Source organism: Cyrtonyx montezumae, unplaced genomic scaffold (assembly GCF_038088225.1).
Source record: "Cyrtonyx montezumae isolate F1298 unplaced genomic scaffold, pur_monq_1.0 scaffold_63, whole genome shotgun sequence".
In the NCBI taxonomy this organism is placed as follows: domain Eukaryota; kingdom Metazoa; phylum Chordata; class Aves; order Galliformes; family Odontophoridae; genus Cyrtonyx; species Cyrtonyx montezumae.
Genome location: NW_027072071.1, coordinates 1 through 20,576, shown reverse-complemented (window position 1 = coordinate 20,576; position 20,576 = coordinate 1). Strand labels below are relative to the sequence as shown.

The following is a 20,576-nucleotide window of genomic DNA, read 5'->3' as shown; positions in this document are numbered from 1 at the left end:
AGCCAATGGTAGCAGCGGATCGGGAGCGAGGAGACTTCCTGGAGACGGAGCCGGGGAGAGGGCGGGTCCTGGCAACGGCGTCTGAGGGGACGGAGGGTACGCGGGGCCGGGATGGGGGGCGGCGGGGCCGCGGGATTTACGGCCGCTTCCCGGCCCCGCACGGAGCGAAGCGGCGATTCGCGGCGTTGCGGGGGTTGCGCTGAGCGGGGCCGGGGCTGGGAGGGCCGCGCTGAGCTGAGAGCCGCGGGGCTGTGCCGTCCCGGCCCCGAATTCTCCGTGTTTGTGTCCGGGGAGACCCCCTGAGGCGCTTCGGTTGTCGGCAGGATGAACGTCGGCGTGGCACACAGCGAGGTGAACCCCAACACGCGGGTGATGAGCAGCCGAGGGATCTGGCTGGCCTACGTCATCTCGGTGGCGGTGCTCCACGTCGTCCTGCTCAGCATCCCCTTCTTCAGCATCCCCGTGGTGTGGACGCTCACCAACGTCATCCACAACCTGGTGAGTCCCGGCTACGGGACGTGCTGGGGTTTGGGGAGCGCTTCCAGCCCCAGTTCTGCACAGTCCGTTGCTGACAGAAGCTCCTTGGCCTGAGAGCACGCAGAGCACGGCTCTGACCCACGGCACTGCTCTGTGCTGAGCCCTCGGCTCCCCCTGCCTCTCCTCCCATCCCACGTGTGCTACTGCTGTCTTCTCACGTCCTTCTGGGACAGAGCCCAGGCTGCTTTGCCTCTGTGTTGCTGTCCTGGAGCAGTACTCTGAGCACAGCCCCATCTGATGCTCCCTACATCCCAGCTCTATCCCCTTGGGCCCATCCCACTGTGTTCCCACTGCCACGTCCCCGTCCTGCGCTCACCCACCGCCTCCTTTCACTTGAAACCTGCAGGTCATGTATTTGCTGCTGCACACGGTGAAGGGAACCCCGTTTGAGACCCCGGACCAAGGCAAGGATCGCCTCCTGACGCACTGGGAGCAGATTGACTACGGGATGCAGTGCACCTCCTCACGCAAGTTCCTCAGCATCTCCCCAGTGGTGCTGTGAGTGCTGAACGAGGCGCAGGGGAGCGAGGTGGGGTGCCTTGGAGGCTCCAGTGCTGCTGCAGGGCAGCCCACTCAGCCTCGGGGGGGTCTGGGGGGGTTGGACTCGATGATCTCTTGAGGTCCCTTCCAACCCCTATGATTCTACGATTCCCAGCACAGACAGCTCGTAAAGTCTGGGAGGTTCTCCCACCTGAGAGGCGCTGGTTTTTATATGGGAAACAGCATCGAGCCCCACAGAATATCTGACGCGGGGAAATACGGGGTGGCACGTGACAAACCCGCACCTCTCTCCCTCCCCCAGTTACATCCTCACCAGCTTCTACACCAAGTACGACCCCGCGCACTTCATGATCAACACGGCCTCCCTGCTCAGCGTCCTCCTGCCCAAGCTGCCCCAGTTCCACGGCGTGCGGGTGTTCGGCATCAACAAGTACTGAGTCCACGCGTCCACCGCGCCACGCAGTGCTCCCCACGGGAGTGGCAGAGCTGGAGGTGGGCACTGTGGGGCGAGGGGAGGACGCAGCAGCAGGGCTGGGCACGCCGGGGGCCGTGGGGCTGCTGTGCAGTTGCGTGGAGGACTTCTTGCAGGGGCTTCGTGGCAAGGTCCCTGCGTGTCTTAGGAGTGCCTCAGTGGGGCTTTATCTCTTGGTGCTTTGGTGAAGAGGTGCACGGTGGGGCTGTATGCAGCGAGCAGGCACGTTGCACGTGTGCTTCCCTTCGGTTTAACCCCTGCGTGGTGATGGGGAAGCACGAGGGAAGAAGTGTTGAGTCGTGGGAGGGGCAACCACTCCTTGGTTTTCGTGTTTTGTACGTGTCTGTAATAAAGAACTCACAGAGCAGAGCGGTGTCCCCGCTGCACGCCGTCCAGCGAGGAGAGCCAGCACACCCAGCTGGGGTTAGATTGCACATAAGGAGCAACGTTTTGTCTCAGGGAGCAGTCAGATGGCCTGCACAGGGAGCTGGAGGAGCTGCCGTCCCTGGCAGTGTGCATGAGGAGCTATGAGATGTGGTTCAGTGCTCGTGGCAGCAATGGGAACGGGTGCGAGGTTGGACTGGGTGATGTAGGTCCTTTCTAACCTCGTGGTTCTGTGATTTGGGCCCCATCGTATCCATGGAAGAGCTCAGAGCCCCATAGAGAGTGATGGGAGGACAGGTCAACCCATAGTGACCATGGAGGCACACAGTGACCTCAGTGAGCCCTTTAGTGACCCCCCAGAGGACCCACAGAGCCCCCCAGAGGACCCATAGAGCCCCCCAGAGGACCCATAGAGCCCAGGGAGGTGGTGGGGCTGCCGTCCCTGGCAGTGTGGACGAGGAGCTATGAGATGTGGTTCAGTGCTCGTGGCAGCAATGGGAACGGGTGGGAGGTTGGACTGGGTGGTCCTAAGGGTCCTTTCCGACCTCGTGGTTCCGTCCGAAGGGAAAGCAGCAGCTCAGTGCTCACAGCACATCCTGCACGGCCCACTGTGCCATTCCGGGCTCCTTCGGCACCGCCGGTTCCAGCAGTACCTCCACCTGCAGCACGGGCTCCTTTGAAATTCATTAATTTAATGAAGAAAAAAAAGAGAAAAAAAAAAAAGAAAAAAAAAACAACAAAAAATAGATTTTATTTGAAAGAAGAGCCCTTGTAGTGCCCAACGGAGCACCATCGTCCCTGGCCGGGGAGCGGCCACGCGCAGCCCCCACAGCGCGCTCAGCGCTGGAAGGGCCGGCGCACCTTCTTCCGCCTCTTGTGCTTGGGGTCGCTCTTGGGGGCGGCCCCCTCGGTCCTCGTCGTGGTCCCAGCTGCGGCCCCCTGGGGGACTGTGGGGGCAGGGGGCGGCGAGAAGCCCCCAGGCACCTGTCCTGAGGTCCCCTGGAACACGCGGGTGAAGAAGTCCTGCAGGTCGGCGGCGGCCGAGCCGCTGCTGCCTTTGGGGGTGCTCCTGCTGGTGGGAAGCGGTGCTGGGTGGGGGGGTCCTGACAGAGCCCCAGAACCCACACCTCGAGCCCGCGGGGCTCCCCCAGCCCGCGGGGCTCCAGCACTGACCTCTGCCGCCCGCCCGCGCCAGCACTCCGCACCCCGAAGGAGATGTGGTAGGGGACGCGATGGGTGTCCGGGCAGATCCCCACGCGCTGACACCCGGCCCACTCTGCGGGGACACAGCGTGGCAGGGCAGGGGGCTCGCACTCACCCTGCCGGGGCTCGGGGATGTCGCACCCACCCGTGATGTCGTAGACCTTGCCGTCCATCATGGCGAAGTAGGTGATCTTCAGCCCCAGCAGGCTGGACTCGGCCCACAGGTCGCCCTCCTCGGCGGGGTGCAGCTGGCCGCACTCAGCGCAGTAACGGGCACTGAGCGGATCCCGGTCCATCTCGAACCTCCTGCAGCAGCAGCAGCAGCCGCTCAGCCCCCAGCGGAGCTCTTCAGGGACGATCCGGGAGCGCCGGGCCCTACCTGTGCTTGCCCTGGCACTTGCTGCACATCATGGTGTTCATGGCCTCCTTCAGGTCGTCCTGCAGCCGGCTGAGGAACTCGCTCACCGACCTGCTGAGCTCGCTCTCTGCCATCCGTTTGCTGCACACACCGCACGGACGGAGCCGTGCTCAGAGCCACCGCATCTCCGAGGCCGCTCAAACCCGAGCACGGGGTCACCCCGCTCCACGTCACCCCCGGGAGCAGCGGCCCGCGACCCCACAGACCACTCACATCTCGTACTCCTTCCTCCTCTCGGGGCTGCTGACGATGTCCCACGCCGCCCGCAGCACCTTGAAGGCCTCCTCCGCCCGCGGGTGCTCACTCTTGTCCGGGTGAACCTGGAAAGCACAGAGCACTCAGCTCCACGTCCCGGCGAGACCGCGAGCAGCGGGCGGCCCCCACCCACCAGCACGGCCAGCCGGCGATACGCCTTCCTCAGCTCCGTGTCCGACGCCGTCACTTCCACTCCCAGCGCCTCGAAGGGGTTCAGCTCCTCCTCGGGCACCTCGGCCATGGCCAGCAGCCGGGACACCTCCTCCGCAGAGCTGCCGGGAGCTCCCACATCAGGAGCGGGCACCGCGTCCCCCGCCTGCAGCTCCTCGGGGACAACACCTCGCCGGCTCCGCCACCGCGCCCAGAGCCGCTTCCAAGCCCCGAGGAACCCCCGCGTCCGGCGGAGGACGGCGGCGTGGAGCAGCTCCGCCGGCCGGGTCCTGCCCAGCGCCGTCACACCGGCGGCCACGCCGCGCCAGCAGAGCCGCAGCGCTCCCAGCAGCAGCACGACGAGCAGCAGCAGCACCGCCAACAGCATCCACAGCAGCCGCAGCGTCAGCTCTCCGCCCGCCCGCAGCCCACGGGCCGTCCTCAGCCCCACGCGCCGCGTCCATCCGCGCACGCTGCCCGGTGCCGTCCGTCCCGGCGCTCTGCTCAGGCGGCAGCAGGAGCACAGCGGGCTCAGCACCGCTTCCAGCAGCGCCTTCAGCCGCGCCCCGCCGCTCCGCCCGCTCTCCTCCTTCTCCTTCGGGGCGGAGCGCGGCCGCTGCCTCCTCCGCAGCCTCCGGGTCCCCTTCCCCGGGTCCTCGTCGCCCTCCTCGGGGCCGGGCTCGGCGCGCCGGCGGCAGCCGAGGCTGCAGGAGCCGTCCCGCGGCGCGGGGGCCCGGGATGCCGCCGCTTCCCCCCGGCAGCCGCAGGGCCCGGGCCCGTCGGAGCCCGAAGCGCCGTCCCCGTCGCCGTCCTCGGCGCCGTCGTCCTCGGGAGCGAAGGGCGGCTCCGCTCCGCAGTCCCCGTTGCGGACCCCTCCTCCGCCGCCCCCCTCGGCCTCGGGAGGGGGCTGCGCCATGGCGGCGGCCCGGGGCCTACGTCACCGCCATCGTCCCCGCGCCTGCAACCGGGAGCGGGGTCAGCGCCGCGGGATCACCCCCCTCCCCTCCCCCGGTCCCGGCTCCGAGCGGGGGAAGCCCGGGAGGGAACCACGGGAAGAACGGCGCTCGGGGAGGAAGGAACCGGAAGCGCCGCGCTGCCGGAACCGGCGCTGGGGGGGTCCTCCTCCCTCCCCCCCCCGAGCCCCCCACGCTCCTCACTTCCGCCTTCCGCCCGCCCGCCACAGCCGCCGAGCTCACTTCCGGGGGCGGGGCCCGACGTCGTGCGTCACCTCCCTCGCCCCTCCCGCTCGTGGCCGCGCCCACTTAACCCGTTCGCTGCCGGGCCCGGCGCCCACCCGGGGTCCCCCACCCCCCCCGCGCATCTCGGGGCTCCGCGGACCCCAAACCGAACCGTGGAGCGCCCCGGGGTGTTCCCAGAGCTCCTCAGCGCTCTGCGGGGCGCCCCGGAGGACCCCAAGCACCCTCCCATGTACCCTAGGACACCCCATAATACTCAGCGCTCTTGAGGTGCCCTGGATCCCTCCCACTGTGCCCTATAGGACCCCCTCCCCCCCCCGGGCCGTGTCCTCCGCCGCCCCCGCCGCGCTGTGGCTGCGATGCGGTATTCGGGCACCAGGGGGCGGCCCTGAGCCGCGCGGCGCGGAGCCCCATCGCGAGACCGACCCACGCGTGTCGGGGTGTGACCCCACGGCGCCGCTCTGCGCTGCCGTGGGGGGAGCGACGTGGGCACAATTGCCCCCAGCAACCCTTCCTCGCCCCCCCCCCGAAGTAGGAACTGCTGGCACCGTGGTCTGAGCGGTGTGGGGCAGGAGGGATATGGGGCAGGAGGGATATGGGGCAGGAGGGATGCGGTTCCCCCGAGAAAGGGTTTAATGGGGGGGGCTCAGGGGGGGGGCACTGTTTTGCAAACAAAAGATCGACCTCAGGGTAACATCCGTGGGGCAGAGGGAGGCAGATGTATGTACACTATATACAGAGGCACGCGTGGCACCGCCCCCCCCCCCAACTCCCCCCCCCCCGTCCCCATGGCATAGCATCGCCCCCCACCCCCCTCATCCTATGGGCGATGGGCACCAAGGAGGGTGGGGACAAAGGCACTGAGGGGGGGGGGCAGCAAAAAACATTTTGGGGGGGGGGGGGGTGGTATGGTACGGCAGAGGGGTGCGGAGCTCTTTGGTTTCACACTGCTCTGCCCCATAGAGCAACAGCCCCCCACCCCCCCGGGGAGCACGGCACCCCCATCCCAAAGAGGGCTGCGGGGTCCCCCCCCCCCCCCACACACACAAAACCCACCCCCCCGACCCCCAGCCCACGCCCCTATGGCACACGGGGAGCCCCACGCCCCTCCCCAGAGGCACTTTGCCCCCCAGATATGGGGGGGTGCAGTCCCGTCCCCCCCCCCGGACTCAGGAGAGGGAGTTGAGGAAGTGGTTCTCCCCCGCCAAAGCGCTCAGCATGGAGCTCATGTCCCCCACGGCCATGTTGGCACCCTCGAGACCCCCGGGGGGGGGGAACGTGGGGCTCTCAGCGTCCTCCACGATGGCTGCGAAATCCAAGTGGGTGTTTTCCAAGTCCAGAGAGTCCAGGCTGTTGAACGCCTGCTGCCCGGCGTCGGGGTAAAAGCACGAGCTGCTTTTGGTGCCCCCCAAAACCCCAGCGCAGCGCCCGGGACCCCCGCAGCTGACGGCGGCCGCATCGGGAGCTCTGTGCCCCCCTTTGCCCCCCTGGGTCGGGTAGCAGAGCAACGCTTCTCCCCCGGGAGCTTCGGGGGGGGGGAGGAGGGGGGGTAAACGCGGCCCGCGCTGGGGACCACCGCCCGCTGCCCCATAGGAGGGGTCGGACGCTGCCAGGCTGACCCCGTAGGCCACGCTGTTGTGGTGGTGGGGGGGCCTGGCGCCGCTGGGGGGGTGCGGGATTATGTCAGTGTTAAAGCACGGGGGGGGCAGCACGGGGGGGGTCTGCACGGGGGGGGGCAGCACGGGGGGGGGCAGCACGGGGGGGGTCTCCAGCAGCGCCTGCAGCTGGTCGGCTTTGGCTTGGTACCCGGAGTACTCGGGGCCGAGGTACGGCCCCGCCGCGCCGCCCCCCGCCCCCCCGGGGGGCTCCCCCCACATCAGAGCCTGCTGCGCCTGCACGTAGCTGCGGACCATCAGCTCCTTGGCCTGCCACGTGGGGGTGTGGGCTCTCCTCCCCTCCCGGTACCCACTCACGGTTCGGCCCGGGGGGGGTTTGGCGTCGTGGCAGGGGGCGGGGGCCGGGGGGGGCGCCGCGTAGCGCTGCTCGGATTTGATGTTCGAGTCGGAAAAGCCCCCGGGGGAGAACAGAGCGGTGCGATGCCGCGCGGTGGCCGCGCCGGGCTGCGCGCAGCTCATCCTCCGTGGGTCGCAGTGGGGCGGGGGTTCATCCCACACGTCGGGGTAGCGCCGGTTCACGTGGCACTGGGGGAAGTCGGGCTGCAGCAGCGCTTCCTCCACTCCCCCGTGCCCGGGGGGGGTCGGCTGCGCGCCGCCGCACGGAGCCCCGCTCGGGAAGCTCTCGTTGCAGCCGAAGAACGGCTCCGTGTCCGGCAGAGCCCCGGGCCCGCTGTGCTCCCCGCGAGGACTCAGGCTCTCCATGAAGACGTTCTCGCTGATGCTGGGGGGCTGCGGGGAGAAGAGGGGGCACCGTGGGTCGGCTCCCGGGGCGCTCACGTTCCCCACGCTTTTGAAACGCTGCACTCCGGGCACGAAGCGGGGGGCTGCAGGGTGGGCCGGCTCGCTGGCTCTCCTTGCCCCGTCCCCCGGGCCCGGCTGAGGCCGAAGGCCGCCGTGCTCGGCGGAGCTGCGCCTTCGCGGCAAAACGGTGGTGAAGAAGGAGGGCACGGCGGGCTCGAGGCACGCGGTGGGGAAGCCCACGTGTGGCGGCTCCACGCCGGGCAGTGGGGTCGGGGGAGGCCCACCCGTGGCCGCGGCGTATTTGGCTTTGAGTCGGTAACGCTGCGCCGGGGTGAGGCTGCCCACGCCCGGCAGAGCTCCGCAGCCGTCGGCGTTACCGGAGCGCCGCGGTTCGTCCGGAGAGACGCGGTCGTAGGCGGGCTCAGGGCACGGGTTGGGCCCCGTCGGGTACGGGGACGCGGCGGAGGAGCGGCGGCTGACGGTGTAGGCTGAGCTGACGGTGCTCGTGGCACTGCTGCGGCGCTCGTGGGGCCGCGTGGGGATCTCCGTGTCTGCGATGCGGCGCTGAGATGCGGATGGAGGTGGCACGCACGGCCCGGGCACGGCCGGGGCTGGGAGGAGAAGGGGGGGGGGTTACAGCTCCTGCTGCCCCCAGGGTGGGGGTTCAGGGAATGGAGCGGGGGATGAGCGGCATGGCTGACACGGGGGGAGGAGGGGATGCTGCTCGGAGGGGCGTGAACTGTGAGTGGGGTGAAGCTCGTGAGGTCCGACACGGAAAAGTGGGAATCCCACGCGCTGATGGGGAATGGAAGGAGCAGTCCCTGGGAGCAGCCCTGAGGAGGAGGACCCGCGGGTCCTGGAGGGGGAAAAGCTTTACGGTCCCGGTCCTGGAAGGGCAGGGAGCGGTGGGAGGGAGTGCAGAGGAGGGCACACCTCCCCTCCAAAGTGGGCTGAGGGAGCTGGGCTTGTGCAGCCCGGGGAAAAGAGGGCTGTGGGGTGACCTTCCAGGACCTAAAGGAGCCCATAAACAGGATTGGGGTCAGCTCATGGGAAGGGTGGACAACAGCAGGATGAGGGGAAATGGTTTGAAGCTGAGGGAGGGGAGATTCAGGTCGGACATCGGGACGAGGTGAGGAAGGGCACGGGATGCACGGGTTGTGGGTGATCCTGGGATGGGGTGGGAAGGGATGGGATGGGGTGGGGTGGGATGGGGTGGGATGGATGGGGTGGGATGGGGTGGGGTGGGGTGGGGTGAGATAGATGGGGAGGGATGGGATGGGATGGGATGGGATGGGATGGGATGGGATGGGATGGGATGGGATGGGATGGGATGGGATGGGATGGGATGGGATGGGATGGGATGGGGTGAGGTGGGGTGGGGTGGAGGGGAGGGATGGGGTGGGGTGGGGTTGGATGGGGTGGGGTGGGGTGGGGCCCTGGGCAGCCCGGTCTGTATGAGATGGGAGTGCCCGTGGGCTGCCCCACACCCCGGCGGTCTCACCGGCTCCGTGGGCGGTCGGCAGGCTCAGTCCTTTGGTAGCCGAGGGCATCCTCATCTGCTTCAGTTTATCGATGCGAAGGTTCTCGAGCTTCTGGAGCGCCATCAGCCCCGAGGTGCCCATGGGTTCCCCGGGTACCACGTCCTCCAGCGTGGACAGGTCCTCGTAGCTGCCGCCCGCGTTGCCCGTCATCTCCACGCCGCTGTCGTTGTTGGTGGTGCTGCCGAGCGGGGAACGGTCACTGCTGCACGACGACCGCCCACCGGGGCTGGGCTGCGGCTTCTGGGGGGGCAAGAAGGGGAGAGGGGGGGACCAAAAGAGGGATCATACACCCACCAGCGTGAACCGGGATGCGAACCGACTCCTCCAGCACTCACCGAGGCCGAGTCAGGCGCCGACAGCTTGCTGTCGTCCTTCGGGATGTCTGCGGGGCCGCTGGTGGCTCTGTCCTGCCTGGTGTCGGGGTTGGGAGCGGAGGGAGTGAGCGTGCGGCCCGGCGGCGCGCTGCCCCGCTGCTTCTTGGTGACGTGGGCGTCGGGGCCGTGCACCGTCTTCACGTGTTTGCGCAGGGAGCTGGGGTCCGTGTAGCGCTTGGTGCAGCCCGGGATCTTGCAGATGTAGGGTTTCTGTGGGGGGGGAAGGAGTGGGGCGACGGCGGTTGGGTGAGGTGAGCCCTCAAGGCCCGGCCCGGTGCGGCTGTTGCTGTTGCATCCCGTCCCGATCTCCTCCCCCTCCTCGTTCTCTCGTGAGTTGGGGGAGGTGAGGGGACTGAATCCCCCCCCGTGGGGCCTTAGGGGTCCTGAGGAGGGATATGAGGACAGAGCCGCACCGCGCGGGGTTACGGGGACCCCAGAGGGCAACCTGGGGGATCTGTCCCCGTGGGGGAGGAGGGAGTTGGGGCGCAGGGGGACCCCGAAGGGCGGCAGAGCCCCGGGTGTACCTCGTTGGAGTGGGTGCGGTTTTGATGCTTGGCGCGGTCGGACGCGTTGGAGAAGGCTTTGCTGCAGCCCTCGTGTTCGCACACGTACGGTTTCTCACCCGTGTGGGAGCGCAGATGCGTCTTGAGGTTCTCCAGGCGCGAGTACGCTTTGTTACAGCCCTCAAACTGCACGGGCGAGCACAGCAAAGCCCCCAACGTCAACACAGCCCCACCCCCACCCCGACCTCACGGTGCCCCTCGCACCGCCCCCACCCCATTTCCCACCCCACCCCCCTCAGCTCGCCCCCCCCCCCCCGGGCGAAACCCCGCTCCATCTCACCGTGCACTTGTGGGGTTTCTCCCCCGTGTGGCGCCGCATGTGCACCACCAGCATGTACTGGGCCTTGAAGGGCCGCTGCTCCCGGGAGCACGCTGCCCAGTGGCACACGAACTCCTTCTTCTCCCCGTGGATGTGCTCGTTGTTGATGTGCTGGGGAGAAGCGCGGGGGGGGTGAGGGGGAAATGGGGGAAAACGGGGACAGGGACGGCTGGGGAGATGTGGGATGCGGGGGGGGAGCGCTCGGACGGCGCGCGGGGGAAGTGGGGCGTACTGGGAGCAACTGGGGGCTACGTGGGGCTGGAAAAGGGAAGGTGTGGGGTCACGGTGGTACAGGGGATCTGCGGTGTCGGACACGGGGGAGGGGGTCCGGGGCCTGGGTGGGGGAGGGCAGGCTGGGCCGTCTCCTTTGGCACACGCTATGGGGAGATGAGCTCTGGAACGGGTGGAGGTCCAGCCCGGACAGGGCAGTGTGAGCAGGTGGCCCGAGCACGGGTCTGGGGACTCGGGGTGCCCGGGTAGGACCTCACTCACGTGCACCAGCTGCTCCTGCGTCTCAAACTCCTTGGCACAGCCGTCCCAGTAGCAGTTGGTTTCATAGACGGTCTCAGACTCCGGTTTCCCATCTTCCTTCTCCAGATCTTCCCGAACGCCGAGCATCCCCAGCAAGGGGTCCTGGAGGAGCACGGCCAGGTGAGAAATCCGAGGCCCCACCGCGTCCTCCTGACACCGGGAGAGGAGCGGGGCAGAGCGCGGAGCTGCTGGAGCACGAGGAGGACCTGTGTGCCATTGGAGGCCGGGCTGGAGACGTCACCCTCTGATTTCTCCTCTGGGTATTTGGCCGTCAGAGGGCTGCTCAGGCTCCTCTCCAACTTCAGCTGCTGCAGTGGCAGGGGGAAATCACAAAGGAGTCTGTGGTGGGATGCTCACCCACGATGCGTCCCTGCGGCCCCATACCTGGCAGTGTTTGAGGGTCCCACGAGCCGGGCTGTGATGCAGGAGCCCCGGGTGGGAGGACAGGGTTTCGTGGGAGCTGCACGGTGCCAGGGCTGGAGTGTGGCTGAACGGTTGCCCTTGGCCCTTCTGCTGCCCCGGAGGGTTCTGGTACCCCAACGATGGACTGCAGAGAGCAAAAGGGACACGCGGGTGAGCCCAGCAGGGGACACGAGTTCAGCCAGGGGTCTGCGCTCCCAGGCCGTAGCACACCAGCCCCGACGGCCCCCGCACTCTGGGATAACTGCTCCCACTTCGTCCCACGTTGGGCAGCAGCACCGAGGTCCCTGCCCCCGGGGCGGCCTGCTCGCAGCGCAGCGGTGCCCACCTGATGGCGCTGATGGAGAGGTGACCGTAGGAGCCGCCGGCGGAAGCGCACCGGGAGTTGATGAAGGCGACGAGGGAGTTGGGCGAGGTGCGGATCACCGTCTGCAGGTCGACACTGGAGTCTGACAGGGGTGAGATGGACAGTGCCCGCTTCTTGCCCAGCTTGCCTGCACCGCGGGGCGTTGAGAACCGCGAGCCTGGGACGGGGGGCAGAGAGTGGGGGGCAGTCCTCTTAGAATGGGTCCTGGAAGGCTGAAGCAACTGAAGTGACCCCCGGGGACACAAGCCTGGCGCTTCGGAGCTTGGAGGAGCACCTGGAGCGTGCTGGGTGCTGGCTCCAGACTGTGCAAAGCTCAGGAGCATCCCTCCTCCCCGTCACAAACCCCAGGGGGTGTCTGAAGCCCTCGACGCGCACCAGCTCCTTCCTACAACCCATACCAGCCCCAGCAAAGCGCCCAGTCCTCTTGGCCAACACCTGCCCCCGTGTGAGCCAACACCGACTTCCCAATTGACAGAAACAGTTCTGGTGCTGGAGAGGTCCCTGAAGCCCCAGCAGCTCCAGCCCTCTCAGCACTGCTTGGCACCACCCACAGGAGATGCCCAAACCCCTCATCAACCCCAGACCTGCCTCACATCCCCCAGGAGAAGGGACTTACCATCCACACCACCCGGGTACTCAGTGCCGGGCGCCAGCCCATAACCATGCTGACTGCCGGCGAGGTTGGGCTGATGGCACACTGGGAACTCGAGTCCTAGGGATGGGAGATGGAGAAGGAAATAAAGAGTGAGGGGCAAGAGGGGGAGAGGAGCTCCCAGCATGTCCCTGCACACCAATGCTCCAGCTGAAGGCACGTGCCCCCTGTGCCCAACCCGGGCGCTGCCCGCAGTGATGGGGCTGTGACCGACCTTGTGGCCCCACTGTGCCCGTGGAGGGTCCGTGCAGCGGCCGCGGGCAGCAGTGCTCGGCATAGCCGGGGGCCGTGGTCGTGCCGGGGTTGAACATGTCGCGGCGGGGCCTGCCCAGCCCTCAGGGCCGCTCCTCTCCGAGGGGCCGGCGCCGGTCGAGGCCTACGGAGAACGGCGGGCAAAGCCCCGGCCTTGCGTAGGCGCGGTGCCCGCAGGGGGCGCCGCAACGCCGCTCACGCAACGCCCAGGCTTCGGGGCCTGGACCAGGCCGCGTCCCGTCCAGACCGCAGGACGAGGCCTCCCCGCCGGGCCCCGCACCTGCTCCCAACCCGAAGGCCCCGGGGCCGGGGGAGCAGCTCTGTGTCCCGCGGTTTGGGACACGGAGGGTCCTGGGTGGAAGAGCGGACGCAGCACCGCCATGGGACATCAACCAACAGCCCTGGGACGCCTGCCTGCCTGCATGGCATCCTGCCGGCCCCTGCCCGGCCGGGAGCCCCTCACCCGAAGGGCTTCACCCCCCAGGACCGGCACGGCTTTGTGCCTGGGGCACAGGCGTCAAGCACGGCCGGGGCTCATGGAGCGGGGGCTGCTGCGGTGGGGGTAGGGGGGGAAAGCAGCACGCAGAGCCCCCACCCTTGCTGCTTCAGATTTGGATGGAAGGGGCCTTAAGAACGATTCGGTTCCACGCCCCGACGGCTGCAAAAGGAATCGAAGGTGCAGACGGATGGAGCCGCTCTTGGCCGAAGGATGCGGGCTGGCATCACGGCTGCGGATCACACCCAGCCCTGCCCTGCCCTGCCCTGCCCGCGGCTCCCCACCCTCCCCGCGGGTCAAACCCTGCCCCGTCCCACCTACACAGCCCACGGGGCTCAGCCCTGCCTGGAGCCTGCGCCCCATTTCCACCCGTGGCCTCAGCCCACGGCTAACCCACCCACCCCAGGACCCCCGTGGGTTTGCAGGAGAAACGACCAAGGAGACGGGGAACAGCCACACGTGGGTGGCACTGCTAACGAGGCCCCCTCCGCCTCCCCCCGTGGAGGAATTGCCCCCAAACAAAGGGGGGGGTCTGGGGGAGCGGGAGCCCCTCACCCTGCTGGGAAAGAGCTGGGTTGCGTTGGGAGCACAGGGGTGAGGGGGGCAGCGATTCTTCCGCATGAGTTGCCCCTTTGAAAGCTCGTCTAGGGGCTTTGTGAGAGTGTCAGGCAGGAAGAATGGAGGGGGGGCCGGCAGGGCAGCACGGCGGTGGGGCTGGGGGCGGCCGAGGGGGAGAGAGAGGAGGAGGAGCGGACGGAGGAGATGGGGGAAGGACAGGGGGCTCTCACCTGTGTGCTGCGCCGGGCAGCACGGGTGGGGGGAGCGGCTCCAGGGGACGCCCCTCATGGTGCCCCTACCCCAGGTGCAGCATCTGGCAAAGAGAGGACGCGGGACCCTCGAAAAAGTGGCCCTCGTGGAGTCACCACCCCCCCCCCCAGCCCCCCAATGAGACACGTGCAGGTGCATACGTACATACATGTACACACGTGGACCTGCGTCACTTGGGTCCTGGCAGGGCACAACACGGGGCTGGATCCCTCCTGGCACCTCTGCAGCTCCTGCACGTGGGGTGGGGGGCACAGAGTGAGGCACTCGGGGCACTTCGCTTCCCCTGGCACTGCTCGGGGCACAGGGGGCTCACGAGACACCCCCCCACCCTCAAAAGGGGGCAGCTGGAGGGGGGGGGCTCGCAGAGTGACCCCCACGATGACCATGGACTGCAGAGTGCAAACACAGATTGAAACACACGTGTGTGTGCACGGCGGGCACGCGCATCACACGGGGTGTGGGGGGGAGGGGGGGTCACGTCCCTGCTGCCCCACATCATGAGCTATGCCCCCCCCCCCCCCACATGGGTACAGTGGGGGGGGGGGGGGTCACAGGAGGGGACACGGACACCCCCTCCTCCCAACCCGGTCTGAGCAGTACGGAGAGCTTCAGGGAACCAATGATGGGGGGTGGGGGGGGGGCAATGGGGACCCCCCCAGCAGCGGGGGGGGGGGTTGTGTGTGCTCTGTCGGGACACCCCGCACCCCAGCAGCCCCCAGCCCGGGGGGGGGAGGGGGAGGGGCGGTGATACAGGGAGCCGATGGGATCCACCCCATCATCTCTCCTCATCATCTTCCCCCCACCCCCCCCCCCTTTTTTTGCTGCCGCTCTCCCCTCCCCACCGCCGCCTCGGCCCACCCAAGTCGCAGCCCATGGGCATAAATCCGAGAGCAGGGCGCAGGCGGATGGAGGGAATCTTCCCCGGCCGCCTCTTGCCAAGAACTCAAACTGAAACACATTCCTCCTCCTCCCCTGCCAAGAAAACACGGATCGCAGCCAGCAGCCGGAGCACGGCGGTGCCGCGCAGGACCCCCCCCCAACACCCCCCCCCCCCCCCAACCCCCCCCCCGACCCCCTTTTACTTTATTTTTTTGCCTTTTATTTCCTGCAAACACATCGGATCGCTGTCATCTGGCTCCAGTTTGTGGAGGACGAGGGGGGGGGAATTTGGGGGAAGGGAAAGAGGAGGAGGGGGGGGGAAAGAGGGGGCAAAGGGGCTCCGCGCCGGTGGGGGGGGGGGGGGATGGAGGATGCTGGGGACCACACGGCTGTAGGAAGCGTGGCTGCAGGAGGAGGAGGAGGAGGAGGAGGAAGGCACCCATCGCACCGCCACTTCTGAACCCGGAGGAGGGAGGATTTGGGGGGGAGGGGGGGGGGAGGGGAGGGAGGGGGGGGGTCCCAGCACCGACCCCAGCGCACAGCCCTGGCGGGGTTAACAGCGCCGGAGCCCCACGCGGAGGAATGTGATGTCAGCGCCGGATTAGCGCAGCGATCCCATCCCGGCGGAGCTGTGTGTGGCCACAATCCATCACCGCGCCCGGCGTGGGGGGTCCGGGGGAGGGACCCGCGCGCGCGTGGGGCGGCGGCGCTGCTGCGTGTGAGCGCACACTTGGCCGTGTGTGTTCGCACGTGTGCGCCGGGATGTGTTTGGGGGGGGGGGCGGAAAGGGGGGTCGCGTGCAAGCCCCCCCACGCGTGCCTGCGCTTGCACAAGTGCTTGTGAACATCCACGCGTGTGTGTGTGTGAGGGGATCCCCACCGTATATCCCCCCCCCCCCTCCCGGTGCAGGGGCCGGGACCCCCGCCCTCTCTCCCCCCCCCCCCCCCCCCAAGGCCATCCCAGCCCCGGGACGGGCAGAGCCGATCCCGCAGCCCCCGAGGTCAGCGGTTGCGCCCCATTGATTTAACCCTATGGGGCTGAAAGCACTGATCTGCCCCCCCCCATACACACCTCCCCCCCCCCCCCCCCGCACGGAGCGGTCCGGACACGCGGGGCAGTGCAAGCATCAGTGCTGGGGGGCAGCGATGGGGAGCAATGCTCCACTGCGCGACAACACAGCACCACGGGGTCGTGTCCCACAGAGCCCCCACGCCCCACCCCGGCTCCCGTGGGCCCCCCCCACGGGAGAATCCCCCCCTTGGAAGCAGCTCCTCCCGCCCACCCCAGCACCACCACACACAGCCCCGCACCGACCCCACTGCCGTGCCCACAAAGCGCATCGCTTCGGGTTCAGGGGCTCTGAAAGGGGACAGCGCGGGGTCGCGATCCCGGGGGGGGGTTTGGGGCGGGGGGGGGGAGGGGGGGGATGCGGAGCTCATCCCGGGGTGGTCCCCGAGCTGCAGCTGTGGGGGGGCAGAGGCAGAACTGCCCACCGGGACAGACATCCCCACTCCTTTTTCCTCCTCCAGCCTCCATCACCCGCTCCCAAATCCTCCTCTGCGTGCACCGCGATACTGTGGGGGGCCGAGGTGTGTCCCCCCCCCCCCCCCCCAAAAAGAAAAGCCCCGAGCAACCCACCGGACGCCCCCACCCATCCACCACGTCCCCACATACCCCGTTCCCAGCCCCTCACTCCCACACACATCCACACCCACTGGAGACCGTGCGCTGACACGCTCACGCAAGATCACACACGTGGGTGTGCACCACAGCCAGGCAGAGGGGTGACCTGAGGGCGGGGGGGGGGCTGCGGGGGGGGGGGGGGCTGCGTGGGGGGGCTCACAGGTCTGTGCCCCCCTATGGTGCTCAATAGGTGGGTCCCCGTTTGCTTTGGCCCCGCACCGCCCACCCCTGCCCGCTGCTCCCGGATCCCCCCCACCCCCTCCTGGAGATGGGGTTATTGTTTTTTGGGGGGGGGGGTTGGGAGGGGAGGGGGGGGGGAGGTTTTGGGGTGAGGAGAGCGCAGACACAGCAGCGGCTGTTGGAGGAATTTTTATATTTTCCCCCCTTCGCGGCGCTGAAACGGAACATGTGGGAGCCATAAACGCCCACCCCCGAGCCACGGGGGCCAGCTCCTCCCCACGGCATCGCCCCCCCCCCCCCCCCAACCCCTCCCCCCCAACCCCCCCCCCCCGCCAAAACACAGCGGGACACCCCCGGGGCGGGAGGAGGAGCTGCGGCAGCGCGGACGTCCCCTCCCCGGCCCACCCCGAGCCGTCCCCGCTGCCCCACACAGCTCCTCGGGGTCGCGTTGCGAGGATGCTCAGGACCCGAGGGGGGGGTGGGGGGGGGCGGGGTGGGGGGGTGGGGGGGGTCTGCGCCCCACATCTGGGCCACGCGCGCACCCGCGGCCCCGGAGCTGAAACCCGACGCGGTGTTTTTGCTGCCGGGTCCCGCTCCGTGGCGGTTATTTTCTCAGCTGTCCCCGCTGTTACTACGCGGCTCTGCAGAGCCGTGGGTGCCCCACGAGGGTTCGCGGCGTGAGCCCGTCCCATCCCCGGGACCTCCCACGGGGGAAAGTGAGGCACGGAGACAGCGGAGAGCGCAGCCCCACGGACGCGAGGGAGCGGTGGATAACAGCGTGCGAACACACACACGCGCACGCGTGTGCACACGTGGATCCACACGCACGGCCGCTCCGGGTGCGGATCGCTCCTGCTCTGAGCGACCACCGCTCCCCACGCGGGACAGGGGCTGTGCGTGGAAGCAAAAAGCGGCCCCACGTCCCCCCCACCCCACAGACCCTCACCGCCCTGGGAAGGCTCGGGGGGGCGACGCAGCGGCGCAGAAACCCCCACACCGTCCCACAGCAGCGCGGGGGGGGGGGGGGGGACACGGCAGCGCCCGCCCCCCACCCCCCAACCCCCCCCCCCCCCACGGACTGCACACAGAGCTGCGTGGGGAAGAGTTGTCCTGGATCTGAAGCTCCGCTCCATCTGCTGCCCTGCGCCAAACCCAGGGGGCGGTGGGGGGCTCCAGAGCTCCAGATGTGGCACTGCCCCACAGCGGCCCCACATCCCGGCTCGGGACCGCCTGCTTCCCCCCCCCCCCCCCCCCACTCCCACTTCAGCCCCCCCTCGTCCTCAACGTCGGGCGCTGCAGCACAGGGGGCCCCGCGTGGGCAGCATCCTCAGGCGCGGACCCCCACCCAGGGCTGATGGGATCCACGTCCCGAACCCAGCGCTCCTTTGGGGGGGGGGGGGGGGTAAAGGGGAGGCAGCGGTGGGGGCACCGCAGACGTTGGGACCATCGCCAGAGGGCGATGGGGGGGGCTCGGAGGGGCTCGGGGGGGCCCCCATGCAGTGCACCCCCACGCAGGGCACAGGAGGGCGGGCGGACCCCAGCCCCAGAGCGCTCCGTGATGGGGGGGGGGGGGAAGCAGCTCTGCCCTCCCGCAGAACTGTTTTGGGGGGGGGCTCCGGGACCCCATGGCCGTACCGGAGCAGGAACCCCCCCGTCCCCCCCCCCCACCCCCCCCGTGCCCGCACCGAACCCGCGGGGATGCTCGTGGCTGTGGGTCTGGAGGGGCGGTACCGCGCTGCTAAAGCGGCTCAAAGTGACCCAAAGTGACCCAAAGTGACCCAAAGCGGGGGGCGGGGGGGCGGGGGGGGGGTCGGGACCCGCAGCGGCCCCGCGTACATCTCGAGGCGCCCCGGGACCGTCCCGCGGCCGCTGCGTCACTGGGGCCGAGGCAGCGCTGCCCCGCTCCGGTACCGGGGATGCGGCACAGCCCCGCAGCCGGACCGCCCCAGTCCCGCAGGGTGGGGGGGCGGGGGGAGCACCGCGCTGCCCCCCACTCCCACCCCACCATCCCCACCCCCCCTTGAAACCGCGCGAGGGCGTGGGAGCCCCGCACCCCCCCCGAGCCCCACGCACAGCCCCCGCATCCCGTACCTCCGGCGGCGCTTCGGTCCCGGTGCGGTGCGCTGCGCTTCGGCCCCGGTGCGGTTCGGTCCCCACGCGCGGGGCGGATCCCGGAGCTCGGGGTTGGACGGGACGGACGGCCCCGCACCCCCCGACCCCCACACCCCCCCCTCCACGCTCCGGATCGCGGTCCGCCTCCACGGAACGTTGCGGGACCGCGCGGGGCGGTGCGGAGCCGCGGGACTCAACTTCGGGCGGCGGCGGCGGACCCGGACCCCAACCGGGAACGCCGCGGTCACTCCGAAAACCGGGGTGGATCGGGCACGCGCGGCCCTGCTCACGCGCGAGGGCCGCCCCCACGCGCGTGTCTGTGCGCGTGCAACGCCGCGCAGCCGTTGCAGGAGTGCAACAGAGGCCGGGCGCGCGCGCAGCCGTGTGCAAGCGTCGGTGCAACACGCGCGCCTCCGTGCACGCGCACACGCAGTGCCGCCGCCGCCGCGCGCACGGGACCCCCGCGCACGTGCGCGGCGGTACACACGCGGTTTGCACACACGCACGCGTACGCACACGCGTGTACGCGGGGAGCCGGGTGCCAGCCCCGACCCCCGTATGGGATGAGACCCCCCCCCCCCACACACACACACACATCGAGCTCTGTGCCTCCCCCGCGTGCCCCCCCCCCCCCCCTCGTGTCACCGTGCACGTGGGGTGCACGAGTGCAGTGATGGGGGCTCGGGGGGGAGCAGAGCTGGGGGTCACCGGAGTTGGGGCTGCGGGGGGGGTGGGGGTGGGGGTGGGGGTGGGGGGGGCACTCTCCCCGCGGGGGCCGCGTCGCTGCCGCTGTCACACAGCGGTGACACAACGCGGCTATTTCGGGGACAGTGCCCTTCGCCCTCTGCTCCCATGCGGAACGTGACCGCGCGTGCAGTGCCAGCGGGGCACGAGGGGGGGGGAACAACAAACCCCCCCACCCCCCCCACCCCCGTCCCCCGCTCCATCCCACGGCTCTGCCCCACTCCCCGTTCCCACAGCCCACCCCGATCCCCTGCCTCCCTTCTCGGGGTCGCGCTCACAACGCACTCTCAGCCCCCCCCCCCCCCACGTGGGACCCGGCGTGGCACCGTTGTGGGGGGGGGGGGGGGGGGTTCCCACTCGCACCCCATAATTCCCCGACCCCACCGCACTCCCGAGGGCTCCGGAGCTCCGCTGACCCCGCGGCTCTGAGCGGGATTACCCCCCCGTGCGGATCCGCGTCCTCCCCACGTCCCCGCGCGTCCGCACGCACCGCGCTCCCCACGCCGCGCGCGCGTGGCGCCCCCTCCCGCACGAGCGGAGGGTCCTTCCCCCCCCCCCCCACCCTCCGCCAGGTCATCCCTCCCGCACGAACAGAGGGTCCCCCCCCCATCCTTCCCCACATTAATGGAGGGTCGCGTGTGTCCCCCCCCCTCGGGCAAACTCTCCCACACAAATGGGGGGTCCGTCCCCCCCCCCCGGCCATCCCTCCCGCACAAAGAGGGTCCCTGGGGGGTCCGTGGGGGCAGCAGCGGTGGATCGCTCCCCTCGGGTCGACCCCAGGACACGGCCAAGGTGGTGGGGGCAGTGAGAGTGGCCCCCCCACGCCGTTTCGTAATGCGCTCAGGGGCTGAGCAGCTTTGCTCCTGAGCTGAGTGACCCCGGCTGGTAATGCGCTTCAGGGGCTGAGCAGCTTTGCTCCTGAGCTGAGTGACCCCGGCTGAGGAAAACCCCCCGACCCCGAGCGCGGTGTGGGGCGGCACCCCCCCCGCCCCAAAACCCCCACAGCCCCCTTCCCATGGGGCACCGCATGCACCCGCCAGAGCAGCCCGCCCCCCCCCCCTTTCCCCGCATAGAGGGGTACACGCTCAGCCCCCCCCTTCCT

General features: G+C 69.4%; 3 protein-coding genes across 3 annotated transcripts; 1 reads left to right on the top strand and 2 right to left on the bottom strand.

Annotated features, from left to right (window-relative positions):
- Window positions 1–203: 203 nt before the first annotated feature.
- ORMDL2 (ORMDL sphingolipid biosynthesis regulator 2) lies at window positions 204–1,761 on the top strand. The gene is made up of 3 exons (XM_065750125.1): window positions 204–498; window positions 884–1,035; window positions 1,340–1,761. Exons 1-3 carry the CDS (start codon window positions 325–327, stop codon window positions 1,473–1,475), a joined length of 462 nt encoding a protein of 153 aa, XP_065606197.1. The 5' UTR covers window positions 204–324; the 3' UTR covers window positions 1,476–1,761.
- A 970-nt stretch (window positions 1,762–2,731) lies between these two features.
- On the bottom strand, window positions 2,732–4,899 carry DNAJC14 (DnaJ heat shock protein family (Hsp40) member C14). Its single transcript, XM_065750100.1, has 6 exons — window positions 3,904–4,899; window positions 3,729–3,835; window positions 3,477–3,596; window positions 3,243–3,403; window positions 3,068–3,170; window positions 2,732–2,963 (listed from the first exon to the last, which is right to left on the bottom strand). Exons 1-6 carry the CDS (start codon window positions 4,834–4,836, stop codon window positions 2,732–2,734), a joined length of 1,656 nt encoding a protein of 551 aa, XP_065606172.1. The 5' UTR covers window positions 4,837–4,899.
- A 1,386-nt stretch (window positions 4,900–6,285) lies between these two features.
- GLI1 (GLI family zinc finger 1) lies at window positions 6,286–12,675 on the bottom strand. The gene is made up of 11 exons (XM_065750101.1): window positions 12,515–12,675; window positions 12,265–12,360; window positions 11,610–11,805; window positions 11,246–11,408; window positions 11,068–11,166; window positions 10,823–10,963; window positions 10,292–10,441; window positions 9,973–10,137; window positions 9,410–9,658; window positions 9,035–9,314; window positions 6,286–8,144 (listed from the first exon to the last, which is right to left on the bottom strand). The coding sequence occupies exons 1-11, from the start codon at window positions 12,609–12,611 to the stop codon at window positions 6,286–6,288; spliced, it is 3,495 nt and encodes a 1,164-aa protein (XP_065606173.1). The 5' UTR covers window positions 12,612–12,675.
- Window positions 12,676–20,576: the final 7,901 nt, after the last annotated feature.

Excerpts from the sequence above, each read along its gene's own strand:
- ORMDL2 (XM_065750125.1), top strand. The coding sequence starts at position 325 with ATGAACGTCGGCGTGGCACACAGCGAGGTGAACCCCAACACGCGGGTG. Across the intron at positions 499-883 it reads CCAACGTCATCCACAACCTG|GTCATGTATTTGCTGCTGCA; the intron begins GTGAGTCCCGGC and ends TGAAACCTGCAG. Across the intron at positions 1,036-1,339 it reads AGCATCTCCCCAGTGGTGCT|TTACATCCTCACCAGCTTCT; the intron begins GTGAGTGCTGAA and ends TCCCTCCCCCAG.
- DNAJC14 (XM_065750100.1), bottom strand. The coding sequence starts at position 4,836 with ATGGCGCAGCCCCCTCCCGAGGCCGAGGGGGGCGGCGGAGGAGGGGTC. Across the intron at positions 3,597-3,728 it reads AGGAGGAAGGAGTACGAGAT|CAAACGGATGGCAGAGAGCG; the intron begins GTGAGTGGTCTG and ends CGGTGTGTGCAG. Across the intron at positions 2,964-3,067 it reads GGCGCGGGCGGGCGGCAGAG|GAGCACCCCCAAAGGCAGCA; the intron begins GTCAGTGCTGGA and ends TCCCACCAGCAG.
- GLI1 (XM_065750101.1), bottom strand. The coding sequence starts at position 12,611 with ATGTTCAACCCCGGCACGACCACGGCCCCCGGCTATGCCGAGCACTGC. Across the intron at positions 11,167-11,245 it reads GGACCCTCAAACACTGCCAG|CTGAAGTTGGAGAGGAGCCT; the intron begins GTATGGGGCCGC and ends CCACTGCAGCAG. Across the intron at positions 10,442-10,822 it reads CGCAGGAGCAGCTGGTGCAC|CACATCAACAACGAGCACAT; the intron begins GTGAGTGAGGTC and ends GCTTCTCCCCAG.